The 22,360-nt window shown below is 39.4% G+C and overlaps 1 protein-coding gene across 2 annotated transcripts in view; it reads left to right on the top strand.

The window, feature by feature from the left end:
* The window catches only part of ERP44 (endoplasmic reticulum protein 44), a 47,859-nt gene extending 29,105 nt beyond the window's left edge, over window positions 1–18,754 (top strand). For both annotated transcript variants that reach the window (XM_084226495.1, XM_084226496.1), the window contains 8 exons: window positions 2,319–2,503; window positions 2,915–3,030; window positions 6,848–6,905; window positions 8,230–8,346; window positions 11,976–12,087; window positions 12,553–12,694; window positions 15,608–15,710; window positions 17,792–18,754. In XM_084226495.1, coding sequence (XP_084082621.1) covers window positions 2,319–2,503; window positions 2,915–3,030; window positions 6,848–6,905; window positions 8,230–8,346; window positions 11,976–12,087; window positions 12,553–12,694; window positions 15,608–15,710; window positions 17,792–17,893 — 935 coding nt within the window. In that variant the 3' untranslated portion in view covers window positions 17,894–18,754. The remainder of the gene's footprint in view (window positions 1–2,318; window positions 2,504–2,914; window positions 3,031–6,847; window positions 6,906–8,229; window positions 8,347–11,975; window positions 12,088–12,552; window positions 12,695–15,607; window positions 15,711–17,791) is intronic.
* The last annotated feature ends 3,606 nt before the right edge of the window (window positions 18,755–22,360 follow it).

Genomic DNA, 22,360 nt, shown 5'->3' with positions numbered 1-22,360 from the left:
GTGCTGCAAAGCTTTCTAGGAACTGGGCTAAGCTGGTGAAGCTTTGAAGTTTACTTGGGAGATGTTAGAGAACATTTTTGTGGAGTAGACCTGGTTCATATTCTTTTGCTATGCACACTTTCTCAGTTCTCAGACTGATCTAATCTGTGCAACTTGTGCAGAGACTGTATTCAGTAACTAAAGCTGCAACTAGGATTAGTATTGTTCTAGCAGCAGTTGGTTTCACTGAGAGTTCTCCAGGCAGCATAGAATTCAGATTTCTCCATTCTCTTTAAAAAAGAGTAAGTGTAAGATAGAAACTAAATCTGCTTTGTGGTAAATATATAGGTGAGGAGGGATGTTTTTGTCAGAGTGGATTTGTTCTCACATCATTCAGTACTGTGCCACATGTGCTCATGGACCCCATTTGGTTGCCTTCCTGCTGTAGGCTAATCCAGGTCACCTGAAGGGGGTACCCTGTGACTGGTAAGGAATCCCTGAAAAGTAAGGATACAGGCCACACTTGCAATGCCTTCCTCTCTCTGTCAATTGAATGAAACTTCTCTGTCTCCAAAGGACAGATCAGTCTGCTGAATTCACCACCTCTGTCTTTCCTTGAGAGAGTAAAGAAGGGGAAGTGTGGTGGGTGTGGTTGGCTGGAACGAGTCTCCTCAAATGGTTAAGTAGCTTGGGAAGGTGGGCATATTTGGGGGACATTTAGTTGAGTTTAGGTCCAGAGACATAAGTAAACTGCATCCCACTCTGTAAAAGAAGATAAATTATTTTCAAAGGGTCTGTGAGATTTTATTTTTTTTCTAGATTTATTTCTAGGGGAGGAGTGAACAGGAGGGAATAATTAAGCAAAGTAAAATCCAAAAGAAAGTGCTGCTGGAAATCTAACATTATATACTTTGTTTTTATTGTTTGTTTTTATTTTTTGTTTTTATTTTTGCTTTCCTAAGAACCCAAAGTATATCTGGTTACCTCATTTCTTCAGTTCTTCCTCATAAAATTGTCAAGTTCTTTGCTGGACTTCAGCCACATCTGAAAGGGGGACTAGCATTCAAAGCTATTAAATACTTAAAAACTTTGATTAAAGCAGTTGCTGAATACTGGAGATGCACAAAACAAATTTCTACAGCATAGCAAAGGTTGTAAAAACTCAAGGCAGCTGGATCCTGCTCAGTGTGCCATGAATCACTTGCTGGTTCTGTGTAAGCTTCCCCATCTATTTGTGGCTGGGAACTAGCTGCAATTCCTATTGCAATTTGCTGCATCCCAATGATTTAGCAAGGTGGAAGAGGGACAAAGGGGCATGTTAAGAACTCTGGTGGGGTGTGGTGAAGAACCACATTTGTACCTTAGTAGCGATTGAAGGGGCACAGGATGCGCATGTTAGGGAAACTTGTATTGCTTCTACTTAGCTTTCTTCTTTGCTGCTCTTTTACTTTTCCTGTAAAGCCTCTTTCTGGTTTTATTCTTTTACATTTGTAAATCTTGTGAATAAATAAAGAACTGAGCTGTTAGATAAAGGTGACAATAGCTAGTGCTCTTATCCCAGATTAATGCCAATCACATGTTACTTTGTTGTGTGAACCTCTCTGTGGTCCAGGTCTAGAAGACTGGACTGTATGTATAGATGTGAATGAAGACCTGTCTTGGAGGGAATGATGATACTGGTTGACCACAGAGGTGTTTGCCTTAATCTAGAAACCTGGAATTTTGTCATTGTTCAAAACCTCAACGTCTCAAAACTGAAACAGCAGTTCTGGCCTTCACTTCAAAAAATACTTTGCACAGCATTTACATCCTCAAACATTTTAGACATGACAGTTATATTTCCAGCATTGCAATTGAGATGCAAATCCTAAATTTGAAGAAAAATAGGAGATGATTTATTTTACTAATATTTTCTCAAGTGGTTTAATTAACTGGGATTGGCAAGCTTTGAAGATTGTCATGTTCTTGTTATGCCCTTAAATTTGCCTTCCTAGTTGTTTGTAGGAAGTGTGCTAAATGAGTATACATGACCAAGCTGAGTCTTTGCTTAACACAGATTTTGGTAATTCTTTCCTTTATGACGATGAGTACATAGGAGGAATATAGGTGTGACGAGTTTTGGTGCTTTTGCTTTGGGGGTGTTTGGGGGGTTTGTTTTTGTTGGGTTTTTTGTTTGGTTGGTTTATTTGTTTGTTTTGTTTTGTCATCTTGCTTAAAGACGTAGGATGGCTGGTTCAGACATTCCACATACAGGCAGACATATACACGCATACGAAACAATCTTCAGTATATTTCTGTATTTGTAGGGCATTGCTTTCATTTTCTTAATTTCTTTTTAGCTGATATAGCTCAGAGGTACAGGATAAGCAAATACCCAACTCTGAAGCTCTTCCGGAATGGCATGATGATGAAGAGGGAATACAGGGGCCAGAGATCTGTGACAGCAATAGCAGATTACATCAGGCAGCAGAAAAGTAACCCTATTCGGGAGGTCCAGGATTTGGAAGAAATTAGTTCTCTTGATGTAAGTGTTTCAATTTTATTTCTTCTCTGAAATTTTTTTCCATGTTGAACCGTGGAATGTTCAGTACCTTGTGGTTTTTGTTAAATTGAATGGAAAACTGGATCATCTGCAGTATTACAAATTAGTTCAGTATAGTCACTTTGAGCTGCATTCACTCCACTACTAAGTTATTTATCTTGCTTTTAAAAATTTGAATAGAATCCTGTGTAATATTTGACTAGATACTTTTAATATTCCTCACAAAAAAAAATACTCACAAGGATTCTTCTGAATATTGAAAGGCAAAAAAGAAATAATTTCTGCATTCACTGACTGTTGAATGAATGGCATCCCTCTATTTAATATCTGTAGGGAGTAATGACAGTTTTTGATAACTTGATGCAAGTTATAATTCAACCTTTGTTTTTACAGCGCAGCAGAAGAAATATTATTGGGTACTTTGAGCAAAAAGACTCTGATAATTACAGAACCTTTGAAAGAGTAGCGAATATTTTGCATGATGATTGTGTGTTCCTCTCTGCCTTTGGGTAAGTTTTGAAATTTCTTGATTTCATGACTTCATTATTGAAATTCTGTTAATGAGGTCTATATAATTATATTAAATAGACTTCTTTATTATTTTCAGTGTAGCATAGCTGAAGAGACTAAACCTTAATGGATAAATACACTGAAGGGATCGAAGGAGAAAACTGTTCTTAGCCTTAATGTTTGCTGTGAAATTAAACTTTTATTTTTTGCTTCCTTTTTTTTTTTTTTTTGTACCATTCTTTGTCAATATAGTTTAAATGTACCTGAGGAGGTGTGGGTGGGGGAATGGTGGACATTTGTGTCCCAAAAACCTGCCTTATTAGAGGGAAAGGGTTTTTTTTTTCATTCTTCCCTTTCTTTTCCCCCCCTTTTCTCTCTAGGGAATGTAGTTGCTTACTCATTTCCACTTGGTGTTAGGGGAGCAGACCTTGTTCCAAAATACCTTATTTCCGTGCCTCCTTTTCATGCAAGTTTTATGTCACTGTGCAGTGTAATAGCTTAGAAAGAAAATTGCATTGGTGAGCTATGCAGTGTAAGTCTAGAAGAAAAATCTACAGGAATTCAGATTTCTCCTTGTACAGATTTACAGTGATATTTCAAAATATTCAGTGGAAGAAGGATAGATTGGGAGTGATTCACTTTTTAACTAGCATATTAAAATCTAGATTCATTCTGCAGTGTTTAATGTGCTAGCACTGCCCAATTTGAAGTGATTGGGCATTAATGTGATTGTAGTGTTTTCCAGTCTACCCACAGTTGCAAAATCAGGAATTTGCATGGTTTATTCCAGATTTTATGCTGCACAGAGTTGCCTCAGGAGTTTTGTTTTTTTTTTTTTAATTGGATGTAGTGAAGAATAGCAGAGAAACTGAACGGATGTATCAAGGTAGAAAATGTTTCATCTGTTCGGACAAAACTTGTTGTCAGTCCCTAATGCCTCTTCCAATATGTCTCTAAAAATAATTTTGGGGGTGGGCTAGAGTGTTTGCAGAGTGCAGGGTTACATGTGGCTTTCTCTTCCTTCAGTTCCCAGTCCAGTACTGCTATGACTGTGTAAGCAGCCTTGGCCATGACTTGTAAATCTGTGGCCTGTAGGTCTGTCAGTCTTATCCCCAGTTAATGCCCTTATCTCAAGTGTTTTCTGATGGCTGCATCGATCCTTGTTCTCAGCACAGCCACTCTGAGTTCCTGTTAGAATTTTAAATTATTTTTTGACCCTCATTCAACTTTTCAAAAATAACTTAAAAAATTATTAGTAAGATAGCACTACTTTCAACATTCACTCTCCTGTTTTTTGAGTCTATTCATCTTTGGTTTGCTGTTTGCCAATTGCCTATAATGAGAAGCAGTTTCCCACAACTGAGTGTTAGCACTTGGTTGTTGGGCGCTGTTCTTAAAGTAAGTACTATAGGGGGTTTATTTTTATTTTTTGTCCAGATATAAGCAATAAGCAGACATAGTGGAATGGATCACAGTTTGATATATTGATAACCTGCCTGTGTAAATACAGATTGCACAGCAGGTTTATTATTATTCTTATCTCCAGACACCCATTCCCTTTCTAGCCTGGAGCTGTTAGTGTTTTAAAGTGCAGCCTTCCCAACAGCAACCTTGGGAGCTAAATGTTTTCATCTCTCAGTAGCTGAGGCTCTTCAACTTCCTAAAAATTGTATGTGAAAAGACTTCCAAGGGAGATGCTGGCTACAGATCAGTGGTTTTTCTTCAGATTATATATAGCAAAATTCTTCATGGGGAGCTGGCATTGATCAGTTGAACTCTTCTGACTGAGCATCCTAACAGCCCCTGGAAAGGACTTATGGTTTTGCTATGGACAGAGTTCAACAGCGACATGGTTTGGGGAGGTTACATGAGTGGTCATGTTCAAATTTCTCTTAAGCTAAAATAAAACAATCAGTTTGACAGGAGAAACATAGTTGCTTGACTAACTTCTGTCAAGGCAGAGCTGTCCCATTATGCCAAAATTATTCTGGCTTTAGGTACTTGTAATAGCTTATTTAAAAACTCTGTTAATAGTACTTAGTTGCAGATGATTTTGATGGTTTAAACTATTCTTAAATTAACTGGTCCTTACAGCTCTGTTAAGATATGAAGCGACCACAGAACAAGATTATTGAAAGAAGACTTGTAAGTAGGAGGAGATAGATGAAGAATCTGATTAAGAGATTGTTAGAGGTAGATTTTAGAAATAGAGAGGAATGAATCTGTAATGTTTGTGAACATGGAAGAGAATGTTGAACAGGGGAAAAAAAAAGCCAAAAATACTTTTATCTTAAAATACTATGATGAACTATAAGTAATTCATGGCAGAAAGTGATAAATCTAAGAACTGTTTTAATTTTACATTAGCAAGTAAATATGGCAGGGGAGGGTGGGGGGGTTGTGTGCTTTCCAGAGATTCACCTTGGACATTACTGCTTCAAAAAAAGACAAAATGCAAACTGAAGTGTTTCCATTTTAGTAGTTGTTTTAAAAAGGTGTATCTTTAGGCATTTGGGATTTTCACATCATGTCCCCACTTTATTTGAGTTATCTGAAAAAACAAATCAGTCATAGCTGCAGCTACTGGAGTGGAAGAACACAGAAGAGGACATTCTGGGTTCTACCACAGGGTTACCCTAGAGCATGTATTTCATTATAGATTATCATCAGCTTAGCAAGCAGTGATTGTGCAGGTGGCTTCTATGGCTTCACTTACTTATTCCATGAAGCCTTATTTGGAATGCAAGTGGTTTATCTCAGTCATGATTGTCACTAGGAAGGCTCATTTCACATAATGGGGAGAGTCATGTTGGGAATACAAAAATGCATTTTAAATTACACATCTCTAAACTGATGCAAATACTGGTGGTGTAACATAACTGATGCAAGGCACCTTTTATATGTGATAAGAAGAGATAATTAGATCAAAAGAAATCAATAAAACATAGGTACTTTGAGTTAAGCCTTATGATGTCTGTAGTTTTCTTGGCACTCTAAATTGTTCAGACCCCCCTGGAAGATGCAGCTCATCTTGCAGTGAGGTAAATTTAGATAATTTGACTTCTCTTACTTTTCTATCTCCTTCATTGGATGCACAGCTGTTCCAACTTACTTGAATAAGAGATGATAATTTTGGGGTACAAACTAGCAGCTTTCAGGGCACTTTGCTGTGATTTGGGGTAAAATATTCTAAAGGCACGAGAGAAACTTAGCAAGGTGAGGTAGTAAGCTGAATACCAAGGAGGAATTGTATGTCTTAGAGGTACACTTGCTGTATTATCAGTGGCCAGAAACTGCATGCTGTGTCTTCTCTCTAGATGTGTTTTGAGGGTAAAATGGACAGTGGGGGATCACTTGCTCTCTGTTTTCTCATTGCTTTTGCCTACAGAACACCTCAAAGCCCTTCTCTGTCAGGGTAGAGGAGATGTAAGTTCATGGTGTAAACAGTGGAATAGGAAGAGTAAATGCAAACAAGAATCCACCTTCCTCTTTGCTTCCTCAAGATTTTTTCTTCTTTGATGGTCCTTACCCAAAACTGTCCTGGCATTTATCATTGTCACTTTGATGCCTTTAGTCCAGACTTCTGATCTTAGGGATGCATCTTGCTGACTCCCTTAATGCCCTCTTATCCAGGCGGGCCAAGTTTCTATGGAGTCACTTTACAGTTTACTTTAAAAATTAAGGGTTTTAATTCTCAAATTGTAAAGGGGAAAAAAAGGAAGTAAGAAGAGGAAAGAAAATTAAAATATGAATTTTGGTATCTCAGTTATTTTATTTGTCTGTACTAAGACATGCTTACTGGTTGGTTTGTTTTAGGGCTATTTCAAAAGCAGAGAGATTTAGCGGAGACAATGTAATCTACAAGCCACCAGGGGTAAGTGTAACTATGTATTTTATTTTGATTGCTGTGATTATATGTGAATACAAACAAATGGAGTCTGTATTCAGATCATTCAGTGTATTACTGCATCTCAGATCTTAGTTTTATTCCATCACTAAATAGTGTGAGGAATAGGATCATAGAAATTAGGGTTTCTGAGTCAGTGAAAAAGATCAGTCTGACATGTTAACCATTAATGCACAGAACCTAAATGTATAGTTTGAAATAGCCATGTCAAAAAATTTAATCTTTTTTTTTTTTAACACAGTCAACACATCATGTGTGTTTTCTTTAAAATCTGTGAAGCTGGTACACTTCATGTTTTTCAAAGCAAATGACAAGTACTGTGTATTTTTATGACTATTACTTAATTGTCTTGTATGCCTTAGTCCACAAGGGTTAAGAGCTCTTCTGTTAATTAAAAAAAAAGGAGAAAAATAATTAATAGAATTAATTGTGGGTTAGCAAACTCTCATAAACATACTTTAACTGGAAGAAAAATTCAGTACAGAAGAAAATTTGCAAGAATTGCTTTATAGAGACATACTATCTAAAACTCTGCTCCTTTCTCAAATTTACTGTATGAAAAGAGCTGCTTACAAAAGAGGAAATAGATGCAAATAGACCTGAGGGGAAAGGGAGTTTCAAAGCAATTTTTTTTTCCAACAATAGAATTTATGAAGTTACCTAATTTATACGGCATTTCTGAATTAAGGTGTGCTTAATCATGGCCGCAGCTTGCGAAGTCATGCTTCATTTCGTGTTAACCAAAATTGTAATTAAATTAAAGGATGCTAGCACCGAATTATAAGTTAAAGCTACTAGCAAATAAAGGAAAATTATTATTTATTCATATCTCTTTGGCAAAGCAAATGTAAAATAGAAGTTTCAAGTCCTGTAGGACTTTAGGAAGGGGTTTTGATGAGTCCCTGTAACTATCAGCATTCACTGAAGCAGCTCACTATTTGCACTTAGTTTAGGTCTGGAGATATTATTTCTCAGCCTAGCAGAAAACAGAAATCTAAATACCCCTTACTTGAAGCATCCCTAATTTGGAAACAAAGTATCTCCCATTATTTATAAATTGTCTTATAAAATGGAGTTGACTGCATAAATTATCATATGTAATATTTATTTTCTATTTGTACTTTTATCACTTATTTAATAGAAATCTTGCATGCACAAGGTTGAATATTGGTGTAAGATTTGTTTTAAATATTTGTATGAATATTGTAATTTTATGTTGAGTAGGTAATCTTTGTAGGCAGCAATGTCATTTCTACTGTTTCTCATCCTACTGTATTTTTCTTTTCAACAGGAAAATGCTCCAGATATGGTGTATTTAGGTTCACTAACCAATTTTGATTTGATTTATGCATGGACACAAGACAAATGTGTACCATTAGTTCGAGAAATCACATTTGAAAATGGGGAGGTAAGATTTTTTTGTACTATTCTACATTTGGGGTTTCTTTCTTGAAACGAAAATGTCGCTTTCAAGGTCTCTATTCCACATCAAACAACTTCGTGTATTTGGTTTAGACAGAAAATGGCTGTCACATAATGTCTTTTCATTCTTTAGTAGCTTTTTGGTTACTCTTGAAATTCACTGGAGGCAGATCTTTGGTAGTAGTTTCATACACTACCAAAGTAAGAGGCTATAATTACAGAAGGTTGGGAAAGACCTCTGAGATCATTGAGTCCAGCAGTTAACCCAGCACCACTGTGCTCAGCATTAAACCTTGTCCCCACGTGCCACATCCACATGTTTTTTTGAGCACTTCCAGGAATGGTGATTCTGCCACTTCCCTGAGCAGGCTGTTCCAGTGCTTCACAACCCTTTTCGTGGAAAAGTTTTTTCCCAATATCCAATCTAAACCTATCCTGGTGCAACCTGAGGTCATTTCCTCTTCTCCTGTCCCTTGTTACCTGGGAGAAGGGGCCAGCCCCCACCTGGCTACACCCTCCTTTCAGGCAGTTGTAGAGAGCAATAGGGTCTCCCCTGAGCCTCCTTTTCTCCAGGCCAAACATCCCCAGCTCCCTCCCATTGATGTTAATGTGAGTGGTAGAAAAATATTACTGTATTAACCACTTCCAAAGCATTATCTCATAAATAAGCACATTAAATGCTGGCTGACCATGGAATCTTCTGGGAATGGTAATGAAAACTATGTGGGATTTTTATTTTCAATCTGTGTAAAAGCAGTGGCAGCTTAATCTTTTTAGTTTCATGTGTTGTTTCCCATGTTTTTCTTCTTTTGGCTGCAGTTTGTCAGGTGAAATTTGGGAGTTTGTTTTTAAATATCTCTTTTCTTCTCATTATTATTTCTTTCAAGGCTTTTTTGTTTTCTTTTGTAACTTATTCTTCTTTTGTCCATATCCAACTCCATATTTTTTGTTCTTTGTAAAATAAATAACGGGGAAAAAAGTCCTTAGAAAATTATCAAGTTTGTAGCATCTCAAAAGGAGTATTTGTACAGAGGTACAGAATCTGTTAGAAAATTTGCCAAGGTTTGTTACAAATCATGGTACGTTGTCCGTACTGGATGAGAAACCAGAGAATCAGTCATGATTCATTCACGGTTTGCACACTTAATTCTTTTTATCCTGAATCTGCTGTCCTGGGCACATGCAGCCCAGAACTATTCAGGTTTCCCACTTCAGGCAGAGGGATGGACAGGGTGATTTTACTAAGGCCATGTTTATTGACTGTTTTCTAGTCAATCCTGCCAGCTTTTACTGGAAAGTTCTGATAGTTAACAAATCTTAATTCTTCATTTGCTCAATATGTAAAAAATGTCACATGATAACATCTTTAGAAGTGTGTGGTAGATTTTCAGTGTACTTTTTCCATGGTGAAACAGGATTCTGAGTCTTGGAAGCCAAGGTTCATCACTGTTAGCTTGTACCACATTCTGTTGGGGTTTCTCTGGTTGTTCCCTTAACCCTTGATTCCTGTTTGCTTAGGCATATAGTTACAGTTACAATGTGACATTTCGCACGGCAAAGTTTGTTCAAAAATTTCAGTGTTGCTGGTACCCAAACAAATTTAAACATGCCAAAATTGAGATGTTTCTGCATGCTGAGATTGTACAGTTATTTAAATGGGCTTTTATTGCGCATACTGCACAATATTACAAGATAAAAATATGAAGTACTGTGACTGTTAAACTGTGTTGATGGCACTAGAATACACTTAAGGCACACAGTAATTGATCTCTGAAGCTCAATTACTGTGTCTTCTGCTCGAGGATCGTCTGCTCGAGGACTGCCCATTTGAGACAGTTCCTGCTTGACTGGCAAAGGCTGTTGGGATCAAGATATCATTCAGAAGAAGTCCCTGTTTAACCTGGAATCAGGCTGTGTAGTTCTGTGTTAAATGGATGCAGTGAACCTGTGTCATCCAACGGTTGTACTGAACAGTCAGGTTTGGAACCAGTAAGAAGCTTCTCAAAGGCACACAGAAGTGATGTGGGAAGCTGAGATCTAATGGAAAATCTTCTGATTTTCTTAGTGCCAAACAACAGAGCAACTTTTGAGGGAGCTTCCACTTGTCCTGCCTGATCAGTGAGACATTATATGAAAGCTGGAATAGCATAGGAAACAAAGGGAGGTATCTTATAGAAGGGCTAAAATTAGCAAGGTTCACGCCAGCTCTTCTTAAAGCCTGTTTGGAGATGAATTGATCTTGTGAATGTAACTTGTTGAGGTTGTCATTTTAGCTGCTTGCAAGCAATAGAAGACCTTAGAGCCAGATACCAAGCTGTTTAGGAGTTTGCCCCCTGGAAATGTACTTGCTGAAGTGAGGGAAATGGAGCCATAATTATAGTGGCACAAAACAGACTTTTTCCCATCCTGTAGTAGGAGAGGAGGCTGAGACCCAGCTGAATGTGTGTGTGTAAAAATGAGAATGAGCACATATGATTAGTTGTTGTTTTAGGGATTGGACTTCAAGAGTACTGAAGTTATGGGGATCTGCAGTCTTCTGTTTAAAAAAACATGCTTCAACTTACCTGATAGACTTGGTTGAAGGGAGAACAAGAGCCATTTCATGTACCCTGTGTAACTGGCTGCCTACTGATAGGGGAAGTCTTTCCTTCAACTTCCTGCAAATTGAAGATATCTGAAGAAACCCTTCTGTTTGGTAGCAGAATAAGCCACTACTATCTCTCCCAAAAAGCACAGTCTGGCCTACATGCTAATGTAGGCCAGAATCAAAGCAATAGCAGCACTTGCTTGTTATACAAATGCAGTTTTGCAAATGAAAGATAGACAACTGTAGGCATTTCTTAGATGGTAAATGATTATTTCTTCAATCAGGCTGTTGGGAGTTGAGGTGACAAAAATCACTTTTGGAGCAAGCGTTTGTGTTTTGTTTGAGTAAAAGAAAAATCCTGAATAAATTATTCAAGGCACTCCTGTATTTATCTGTCTGTGGGCAGAGGTCTTTAAAAGACATTGGGCTGCAAGAACAGATTCATACAAGGAACTAAAGTTTGCCTGTCCAGTCAGGACACAGTTACTGGCCGGAGAGCAGCACTTGATCATAACTGCTCTGGCTGTGTCATTAGCTTCTGCTTTGCTCTTTTTTGGTGAGGAGGGAATAGAGTTATTCAAAGATGCTTCTGGTGTTATGCTAAGAAACCACCAATTTACTATGTGAATAAGCTAGAACTGGGTTCTAGGGTACACCCTCAGCCTTTTGTAGCATGTAACAACCATGGTGCTCAGGCCTTATTGTGGTTTCTCTGGAGCTGCTGTGTTTACTCTGAATCAGGGTATTTCTTTTGCATAAGTATTCCAGTAAAAGTGTATTCCTTCCCAAAATGCTGATAACGACTTGCTCTTGTTCTTTACCTGTTGTGTATGATAAGAGGGAGGAAACATGGTTAACTGTATCACTCAGGTATCTCAGAGGAAGGGTCAGCAGTTAACGTCTTTGGTCTTGCTCTTTTGCCTGTTTTTAAAGTGGAGATCTCACTGAATTTGAAAATTGTTGGAATCACTTAATTTGGTGCCCTTAAGAAATGAAAGAAATTAGTTTGTCCTTTGTTTTCTGTGCAGGAACTGACAGAAGAAGGCCTTCCTTTTCTCATACTTTTCCACATGAAAGATGACTTGGAGAGTTTAGAGAAATTCCAACAGGAGGTTGCACGGCAGTTAATAGGGGAAAAAGGTTTGTAATAATTCCCACTACTTCTTGGTTTTACTGGTATAATTTTTTTCAGACAACTCAGTGGAGTGGAAGCAAAGGCCAAACAGAATTGTAGCTTTCAAGCTCTTGAGACTGAAGGGCTTGATGCGTTTTTGACAGTGAGGACCAACTCCTCTGGAAATTATTAAAATAGATGCACAATTTATTAGTAAGTAACTTTCAGAAATCCTTCTTGTCTGAATGACTTAATGTGTTTTGAGAGGGCATTAAACAAAGCTCCAGTTTGTAATACAGAAAAAAAACACTTTTAAGAAAATCTATTATTTTGGTGGTGTTGCTTATTTAGACCTATTCTCAGGTTTTGCATGTTGTATCTATCTAACATCTCCACCTTTGTAATACTTAGGAAGGTGGTTTCAAATGGGTTTCAAGATGATGATAATAAAAAAATCCTAACATGGGTTTTTGTCTGCTCACAATATTAAGGTACAATAAACTTCCTCCATGCTGACTGTGACAAATTCAGGCATCCACTCCTCCACATTCAGAAGACTCCAGCAGACTGCCCTGTCATTGCCATTGATAGCTTCAGGCACATGTATGTCTTTCCAGACTTCAGTGACTTGTCGTAAGTATTTTTCTTGGTGCATTTTAATTTCAGAAGAGCAAGTGAAAAGGCTCATACTTTAATCAGTACTGTGGTGGAAGATGTGTCAATCTGGGGTTGCTAAGGCTGCCTCTGTGTGATTTAGTGTCAGAGCCTTATAGCAGGATGAGGTGGTGTGAAGTCATTGTTTAAATGGAGTTGTATTACTTTATGCAAGAAAAGAATCTTGTATGAAGTTCTTAGATGCTTTTCTTTCACAGTTTTGCTGTTTTCCACCATGGTTAGGCATTTGGAGCCTGGCATGGCATTTTTAGTAGTGATCTAATAAGATCTAGATATCTCAACTATAAAAGATTAAAAATACTACATGGAATGTGAAGTACTGTGTTATTCAGGGATTAATGTAATAATTCCCAGCCTGCTGGTTTGGGTTTTCCTGCAGTGCAATTCTAGCCTTCCTGCATTAGTCTACACCTGGAAAGTTGGCAAAGAAATAGTTGTGTGGGTTTGTGAAATTTTCCATGTGCAACTTGGAAAATGGCCAGTCACTGGCATGTTTATCTGGACAGCCAAGTACCAGAGTGCTTAGGTGAATACTGCTGCGATAACCCTCGTTACCTCAGCCTGACCATGGTGCACAGCCTTGGAAGCAGGTGTTCTGTCTGGCACTGGTCAGTCAAGGAATGAAGATGTGTAAATGTCCTCTTCAGGGGATTTCAGCCTGACACAAGTGCTCTTTGTCTTCTGGTTGGGTGTTAAAAAAAACTCCTTTCTGTCTCAAAGGAGGCAGCTGCACATACACTCCTGCCTAACTCCTGGTTAGATGTCTAGGCTGGGTGTTCCATTTTTGTCAAAACCAAGGATTCAGACATGCAATGTCAGTGTAGCATGCAATGTCAGTGTAATATCATGTTTAGTTCTGCTGTTCCAGGAGACATTCTTCTATCTGAGATACTGATATCTGGGAGGAGATTTCAAACTTAGCTTCTTTTTGCAATTCTCCACAGACTTATCTATAAAATGTTGACTCTGGTGTATCTTATGTATCTTGAATAGTGCTTTTCAAATATCTGAAGCTATGCATGTTGAAATTCTTGATAAGTGACTATTTTTCTCCCTGTGTTTCTGTTTCATTGGAAGATTGTATTCACTGCACACCCTAGCAAAAAAACCAGGATATTTGCATTTTAAAACCTCTCTTTTTATTGGCACTTTTTAAACAGCCCTAAAACAAATTAACATCTCACAGAGAGGTAGTAGAGATGTTTAGTTTAGACTTTAATGTTATGTTTCGTAAATGTTCAGTTTCTGTGAAACACTGTCAGAATAATGAGAGCTACTTGCTTGATGTCTACCAGTTGTCACTTACAAATGAAGCTGAAAGAGAGATGTTGACAGTTGCCTAATGATAAATAATTACTCAACCTTACTCTAGGATGTTGAGCTGATACATAGAAATAGCAAAACACAGTTTGAGAACAAGAAGAGCTTGAAGCTCCTGGGAAGATAGTCTTTTGTGTATATGTGGTTTGGATGTTTTTGTTGTTTTGAATGGTGGTTTTATTTTTTAATAATAAGTAAAATCTTAATTCTGAGACTTTCATCTACCACTTCAGTAACCTTCTGGACTCTTTCATAAACTGGCCCCAGGCTGTCTCGTGTAACCTCAGTGCTGCCACCAGCCAATAGGGTTTGGATATGGCACTTTGAGAGCTGGGCTACTAAAAGATTTCCTCTCTCTTTAGGGAGCTCATTGTCTTTTTGGAGAATAGGCACTTGGCAGGCAAATGAGACCATCACTATTTTATCCTCATCTGTTGGCCACCTGGCCCTATTCATCCTGCTGTTCCAGGCTGGAAATGATAGCAGGGAGTGTCCAACAGATGGGTTGTAGCTTCTCAGCAAGAACAGGCTGAGCTACGCCAGGCTGCAGGCACTGAGTGCCCTTGCTGCATTAGGAGAGGAGAATGTCTCCAGCAATGTGCCTCCCCTACAACAGGGGCAGGAGCTCAAGGAAAAGCAGGGAGCAGTAAGTCTGCTGTCCCTATAACTAGACTGGAATGAACCCATTTTTCTCCATTGTTACTAATTCATGATCTCATCTGGGATGGGAAGAGACCCCTTAAAGTACCAGTGTAATACTGATTGGTTACAGACATTGCTGTAATGATACCCTCTGAAACAATATTTGCTGCATTTTATCCATAGCATTTTCTGATGATCTGTCTGACCACACTTTCTCCCTCTTTTCTAAATGTAATTAGTTTCATGAAAGACTCCCTACAAAACCTGTGTCCATTCACACATTACCTTTAGATTTCATGCGGAGTGCTCACACTGGCGTTTTTTATCTCATCTTTAATACTTACTAGATTAACTCTTCACTTTGAGATTTTTAGTCAACTTGACATTTCACAAATAAAACTGGATGTTGTAGTTTAGCACGTTTGCTGTGGGTGACAGTAGATGATCTCAGATTAGATTTACATTGATATCTTCTTAGTGCTTATCTGTGGTGTGTGTGCAGTTGCTGAGGCAGTAGAGAGCTTTTCAAAGATGTTTTGTCAATAGTGCTCCCCAAGTGTCATTTGTATCTGTAAACTGTGCATTTGGAACCTGCTGTTCCCTCTTACATTACGGTTAGTGGGGAGCTGAAGGGAGTTCACAATGAAGCTATTGGCTGATACAGCTCTGTGGGAGTTATTGAAAAGATGAAATACTTGCTGTGCTCTCAAGAGACAGTGAAAAGAAAAAGAAGCTGGTGGGATACCTTAGCAAACCGTGTGGCTCCCTGTCCTCTATTAATCACCTAAAAGTAGGCATAGTGTGCTAGGTAAACAGAAGTTGGCTACTCTAAGCAGTGCACTTTAAATCTACTGTGTTTGGACTTAACTTGTAATAAACATGTGGATGTTTCTGTTGAATTTGTTCCAGAGTTCCAGGTAAACTGAAGCAATTTGTACTAGACTTGCATTCTGGAAAATTGCATAGAGAGTTTCATCATGGCCCTGATCCAACTGATGTAGCACCTGGTCAGGTAAGGTTACAGCAAATACATATCATTTGGCCATGTAGTAAAGTCCTTTTTATTACTCTTTGTCAGAGCAGTACCTTCTAGTATATTTGTACTTTTAACTTCTGTCTTTTGAAGGAGAAAATTTATTAACAGAAGCATAACATTACCACTTTTGCTTGGCTCTTCACCCTTCTTTGGGTAAAGGCAAGGAGTATCAGGGGTGGTAGGCATTAGGGGTAATATGGTACCTATTTGCCTTGAATAAGGGAAGAGTATAAGAATATTTATTTTCTCCACTGAAACAGGAGATCTTGGGCTGGATGATTGTACTGACTTCACAGAGCTGCTCTTAGGTTCTCCTGAGATTTCAGTGCAAAAGCTGATAATCCATCATTGTGGTTTTCCACACAACATACTACTACTACTAGAGGGTGCTTCAAAGGGAAAACAACAATAGAATATTTTATATATTAACAATATAAGCGGGAAGCAAATTATTAGAGCATCAAGAAAAGATGGGTGAGCAGTAACAGGCCTTACTGCTTTTGTTAATGCGGTTGACAAACAGCATTAGGAGTGCTCACAGGCTGCACTTGTCAGTTTGATTTCTTCATGGTTCTACTCAAAGCTTGTCATGTTGTGTAATTACATGCCTGGAAGTCACATCTGGGATCTCTTCAGGAACACAACTACTAGATCCTTCTCCAGACAAAAGTCAGAAGCCCCTCAGTTCAGAAAAGAAAGGATATGACCAGCCCCAATTCCCCCTGCTCACTGCAGTCTTCTAATGGTGTCTCAATCAGCCTTGTATCTATCTTCTTGATACTCCACTCAGCTCACATGCTTGAGGGCCTGCTGAAAAGTGCAAATTTAACTGTCAGGGAACATTTTCTCTACCTTGGGCACCCTCCAAAGAAAGAACTGTTTTTAAACACTTCTTTCAAGGTATGCATTGTGTTGTCCAGGGCTCAAAGAGCCACTTTGGTCCCAGAGGAGCCCTGGTGCCCTTGTGCTGGGGAGCCTTGGGCCATTCCATGGCTGAGGGACAGAATCTATTTATGGCTACAGGCTCCTTTTCCTGCTCATCTGTGGAATGTGGTAAGGATGGCACTGCTCTAAGTGGATTGAATGCAGCCTCCTGTTTCCCTGCTCAAAAGATTTAGAAGTGTGAAAGCCCAGGAGGGCTTAGCCAGGAGAATGACTGCTTTTGAATGTTGTAATGACTGGCTGTGAAAACACGTGGGCTGAATTGTCTCAGCAGTAGTTCCTTTGAGGTGTAGTTCCCTGTGTTACTCAGAAATTCATTGAGCGAGGTCATCAGTAGGAGGGGCAGAAATAAGGGCTGGAGACTGGGGCATAGGCCAGGCACTTGCCCTGAGGAGGAGGCTTGGCCAGGGAAGGAGGAAGCCTGTGGAGTCCCTGGATCCTGCTGCCTGCCCGTCTGGGCACAGGCACAGGACCCAGAGCTGCAGGCTTGCTCTTGCCTCATTTCTGCCTTGAAAAATGCACACAAAACCTGGGATGTTTACATTCCCATCTCTGTATGGCATCCTGCCATCTTGTGGAAGATGTGGATGCAATGGAAATAAATACTGGCCTTCACTAAACCAGAGGCTGCTGTCGTGGGTCACCTATGCGCCTTGAATTGCATGGGCAATTTTTGTATGGGGTGTTTTCTTCTCATTTCCATGGAAAAGCAATTCTAAAATACTTTCGCAGTGAAGTCACTTTTGCTCTGGTATATCTCATAAAACACATGCAGATAAATCTAGAATACCCCCAAAGCAAGTGGCAGGTTCAAGCAAATACACAGTGGGGTACATTTGAAATACTTCGGTGTGACTTGCAGAGAAACTCATGTGATGGCCGTTGCCTTGAGATGTTAAAACAAAAGGAATACCCTTAACTGGAATTGCTTAATTATTGTGTGTGTTTGTGTTCCATCTACTTGGGACTCAGAACATAACTCCCAAAAAAACCCCCAAACACTATTTATGAGGATGCTGCACATTTCTGCATTCACATAATGCTAGAAATTCATTTATTGGAGATGAATTATTATTAGTCTAACAAACAATTTTACTGTTTGTTCTGTTTTTCAGCCAATTCAGGATTTAGCAAGCAGCCCACCAGAGAGCTCATTCCAGAAACTGGCACCCAGTGAACATAGGTACACCTTATTGAGGGAAAAAGATGAACTTTAAAAAACTTGAAATAATCTTGCAAGCCTTTCAGACAGCAGCATTGACTTCTGTGTGGTGGAAATAGTAAACCTATATTTTCATAATTCTATGTGTATTTTTATTTTGAATAAACTGAAAAATAATTTTTTTCTCCCCAGGCTTGTAAATACATTTGTTTGGTGGGTCATTCTGTACAGCATCTTTCAAACAGTACATTCTTAATGCTATAGTAAAATATCAGAGACCCATCCAGACTCTTGATCTAACTCTGTAAAACTTTTATAATCCAAATGAAGGTATCCTTGCCAGAGACATGCTGTTAACTTGCACTATCCCATTAAATAGGACTTTTGGGTTGTTTTCTGTGTAACCTTGGTAGTATGTGCTTTTTCTTCTTCTGTGAACAGCTATCCTGGTAATCTATTTCTTTGTCACATTTTTCTCCAACTTAAGAGGGTCTTCTATTCTGGATACTTGGGAGGGGAATAAATTAAAGTTTTACAGAATCTTGTGTGGTGCTTTACTGGCTGTAAATATCTAAGCAATTAAACAATCCAGAATACTAAAATACCAAGTGAGGAGAGGAAAAGTTCTGATGATAATGGCTGTATTTTGAATGAAAGGGCTGTACTGACCTGCTCTGATTTCCTGGAACTAAGATTGTTATGCTGCCCACGAGGTTGTGCTAAAAGGACAGGAATGTTAAAAACCTTTCAGAATCAGAGAGGACTAGGACTGGACTGCTGAGTTTGTAAGTCCTAAATTTTTATCTGTATGTATGTTACCATTAGTCTCTGGGTATTTTGTTTTTTTTTCTTTCTGGGTCCCTGCCTTCCTGGCAGACACTGTTCAAACAACCATTGCAAATTTTCTGTTACTCTCTTTGACTGCCTTGTGCCTTACTTATTGTGTAGTCTTTGAATTCTGCTCTGAAGAAGGAATTACCATTTTCCTTGTGGCATTGTGTTACGGGCTTTTCTCAATGAACCTTCAAGCTGCTGGCTGAGGTGAACATACAGTAACTGTGAGATGGCAGACTATCTCTTGACTTGTGCTGCATTGCTGGAGATTACTGGATTTGTACACTTACTGCACAGACTGTAGGTCTGTGACTTGGGCCCAGGGTTCAGTGTCCTTGGAAGCAAGTTTGTTCTCTGGACAGGTGGAACACTGGGTTCAAGGTTTACTTAGGAAAGTGCCCCAACCTTTGCAGTCACTGCTCAGGACCATTTTGCATCTCATCTCGATGCCACTGGCTCAGATATTGACTGAGGACTTACATGGTCCTGTGCAGCTGTGGCAGTTGATTGATCCCACGGCAGGCTCCTGACTCAAGCCCCTGCAGTACCAGGCACAGCCTATTTCTAGGGAGCATTTCTGGGGAGACAGTTGCTGGTGCTACACTAAGCTACAGCTGACTAAGCAGCTGCAGAGTTGGGAGCTAAAACAGTATTGCAAAGCTTTATTTACACCTTTACTTTTTTGTTGGTTTTGTGAATCTGCATTTTGGAGTGCACATAAAATGCTTGAAAGCCAGGTCTTCTCCTGCCCCATTCTCCATCCAATCACAAATCAAGCATTTTTGGCAGCTGAGACATACTGCCTTCCAGCTGAAATCAAAAGATGTGAGCAAGGTGTGGTTTTAAGGCTGACACTTTAATCTGTAGGTTGTGTTATGCAACTTCTGGAGGAGTTCTGGCATCTGAAATTTTAGTCAATTCTTTGATACCTGCAAGTACTTACCTTACTCCTTTGATGCTCTTATTTTTCCTTGAGATTCTTGGAGGAATGGGATTTATAATTGCTGCACTGGCTGGTGCTTTCAGCTAGGAAGTGAAAGAGATGAACCCCCTCTGCCCCTCCTTAATTCAAGTTTGCTTTTGAGAGTAAGGACTTGCTCCCAGAGCTTTGGCATCCCCAGCACTAGGCTGATGGTTAGATATAACAGTTTTATAACAGTTACATGCTCAAGTAATTTTGGAATGCATTCATTGGAGTTGGACCTTATTCTCCTGGCTTCTTGATGACCACTGACCCAGCTGCAGCAGTGCTCGGGTGCCTTTTCTCTTTTTAGGCAGGAGGTTGAACAGGTAAAGCTGAGCTGGGCTTGCCTATTCTGCTGAGGGGCACTTGAGCTTTTACCTGGGAAAGCCAAGTACTTGTCAAAATCCAACTTGTGTTTCAAATTGAGCTCTTCCACTCTGATCATCTGCATCTGTGGTTTTAACCATTTGGTGCTCAAATTCCCACTCCCTTTAACATTTCTCACAACTTTTCCAGGAGAAGTTGTCACAAATATTAGTGTTATCCCCATGCCAAAAAAACATTCCAAGCTGTCTTCCACTGAACTTGAGTCCATTTCTGAGCCACTGTGTGTGTACGAGTTCCTGGATGCCTGTGACATTTTAGGAACTTATATTCATTTCAGTCAATGTAAATATTTCGATAGCTGAAGTATGTGTTTGGGAACTCATTACAGGATTCTTGTATCTTGGTAGTGCAATTATTTTAATAATATAAATTTTGAGAGGGATTAATCTTTTAGATGCTGAAAGGAAATAAACCTTGGTGTTCTCAGTAAATGCTCCAACCAGTCTCGTAGGCAAAAACTTTTATTTTATCTGAAAGAATTATTTATATCTTACAGTTCTTCTGAGTAACATGCCTAGCAATTTAATTGCTAGTTTGGTTACTCACATGCTGATGTTTCTTTGCATATGTAAATAATCCACCTATTTTAAAATATCATAGCTTAAATAACAGTCTCCCACATCTAGTGTGTACACAATGATTTCAAATTGCTTCCACAAGGATGCAAGGGGGAAGAATAGTTTCTGTAGTAGACATTTCATCAAATGAGTGCACACCAAGCTGAATTTGTATAAGCTAGGGCAGGAATTCAGTCTTATGAATTTAGATTGTCCTGGCATTATTCCAGCCTGGGGGGAGAGGATGGAGTCCACAACATTGCTGATGTGGCTGTTGTCATTTAAATGCACGAGGTTTCACAGCATACAGCAGGAGAGCAGAGAGCGCATTGGAAGATCATACAAAGAATCAAACAGTTTCTGATTAGAAACACTTTTTTTCTTAGTGTCTTCCTTTAAATGTAGAAAATAAATACCAAAGGAATGAACAGCCTTACTATGAAGTTGTTACAAGCTCATTAACTGTGTTTACATCCGAAGTAGATGCATTGAAAGGAAAGGGCTTTTTGCCTGTCAGAAGCAAATGAGCTGAATTACTCAGGTCATGTTTTGCACTCCAGCTGATTTTACCAGTGCAGGCACCGAGGCTTTAACACATGCAGTTTTTACAATGTCTGCAATTACTTGTGGAAAGTATTCTTGCACACATTGTTTCCCTGAATCTCAGACCTACTTAAAATAGATATAATGCTCTGGCTGATAGCAATTTCAGTATTTTTAAAAGTAATAAGGAAGCACTGCTTCGAGTAAGTTATTTGTGCTGTAACTAACAGTTGCTTACAATGTCTCTAGGCACAAAACCCCATTATCTGTCATTAGCAGACAGTGATTTCCAGTGATGATATCGAAGTACTGGTTATTGAAAGGGAGCTCTTTCTATAGTACACTGCCCTGGCCCATGTTCCCTGCAATACTGACTTCACTGTGCACCTCAGAAAACAACTCAAGCAGAGCTCAGGATGAACTGACCAATCTAAAAACTTCAAAAAGCGGCGTCCCAACCTCAGTTTCTATTCCCCCAAACAGTAGCAGCAGTTGTGTGGGAAGTGTCCTGAAAGGGTGGAGGTAGGACCATATTCAGAACAGTAAATTATATGACAATTGTACAATTATGTGACAATAACAACACATTAACACTTTTGCGTTTAACAATCAAAACTCCAGAAGCAAAAGGCTTCTTAAGGAGGGTAAGATAACAGGCGTCCACTACAAAAAGCAAGCAAAAGCACTGCCAGCATCTCACCCCATACAGGCTCCATAGCATGTCCCAAAATCTTGAAGAGGCTGAGCAGCTACACTGCAGTGTGGGTGGAAGCAGTTTTTGGCACTGGAGAGTAATGCAAGAGTGCAGCTGGGTGCTTTATGCCGTAAGCTCTATCAGGTTGACATTTCTGACCCCGTCCCCACCTCTGGGGCTGCCAGCTGGCACTGCCGGCGTGAAGGGACCTCGATGCTTCTCTGCTGGCCTGGGGCTTCGCACCACCCCTGAGGGACAACAGCCCATGGAGGGAGTGGGCCTGGCTGCAGCACTGCCCTCCAGAGAAGCTGTTCAGCTCTCCCACCAGGGCACTCTGGGCTCCAGGAGAAGCAAAGGCAACATCTTGCAATAAGTGCTGCTTCCACATGTGAGGCTTCAGGTTCAGAATGCCAGAGCTTGGCTCTTCATCCTGTATAGTGTTCTCAGGACAAGCCAAGGAGCCGAACAGCTATGGAAAATTATTACCCTCCAGTAGCAGTGCTGCAGGGTTGCTGCTTAGACTGTTCAATTCACAACTACACT

The sequence above is a fragment of the Fringilla coelebs genome (genome assembly GCF_963513975.1).
Source record: "Fringilla coelebs genome assembly, chromosome: 1".
NCBI lineage: Eukaryota > Metazoa > Chordata > Aves > Passeriformes > Fringillidae > Fringilla > Fringilla coelebs.
The sequence above is the reverse complement of the archived record's forward strand: the minus strand, read 5'-3'. Positions and strand labels throughout refer to the sequence as shown.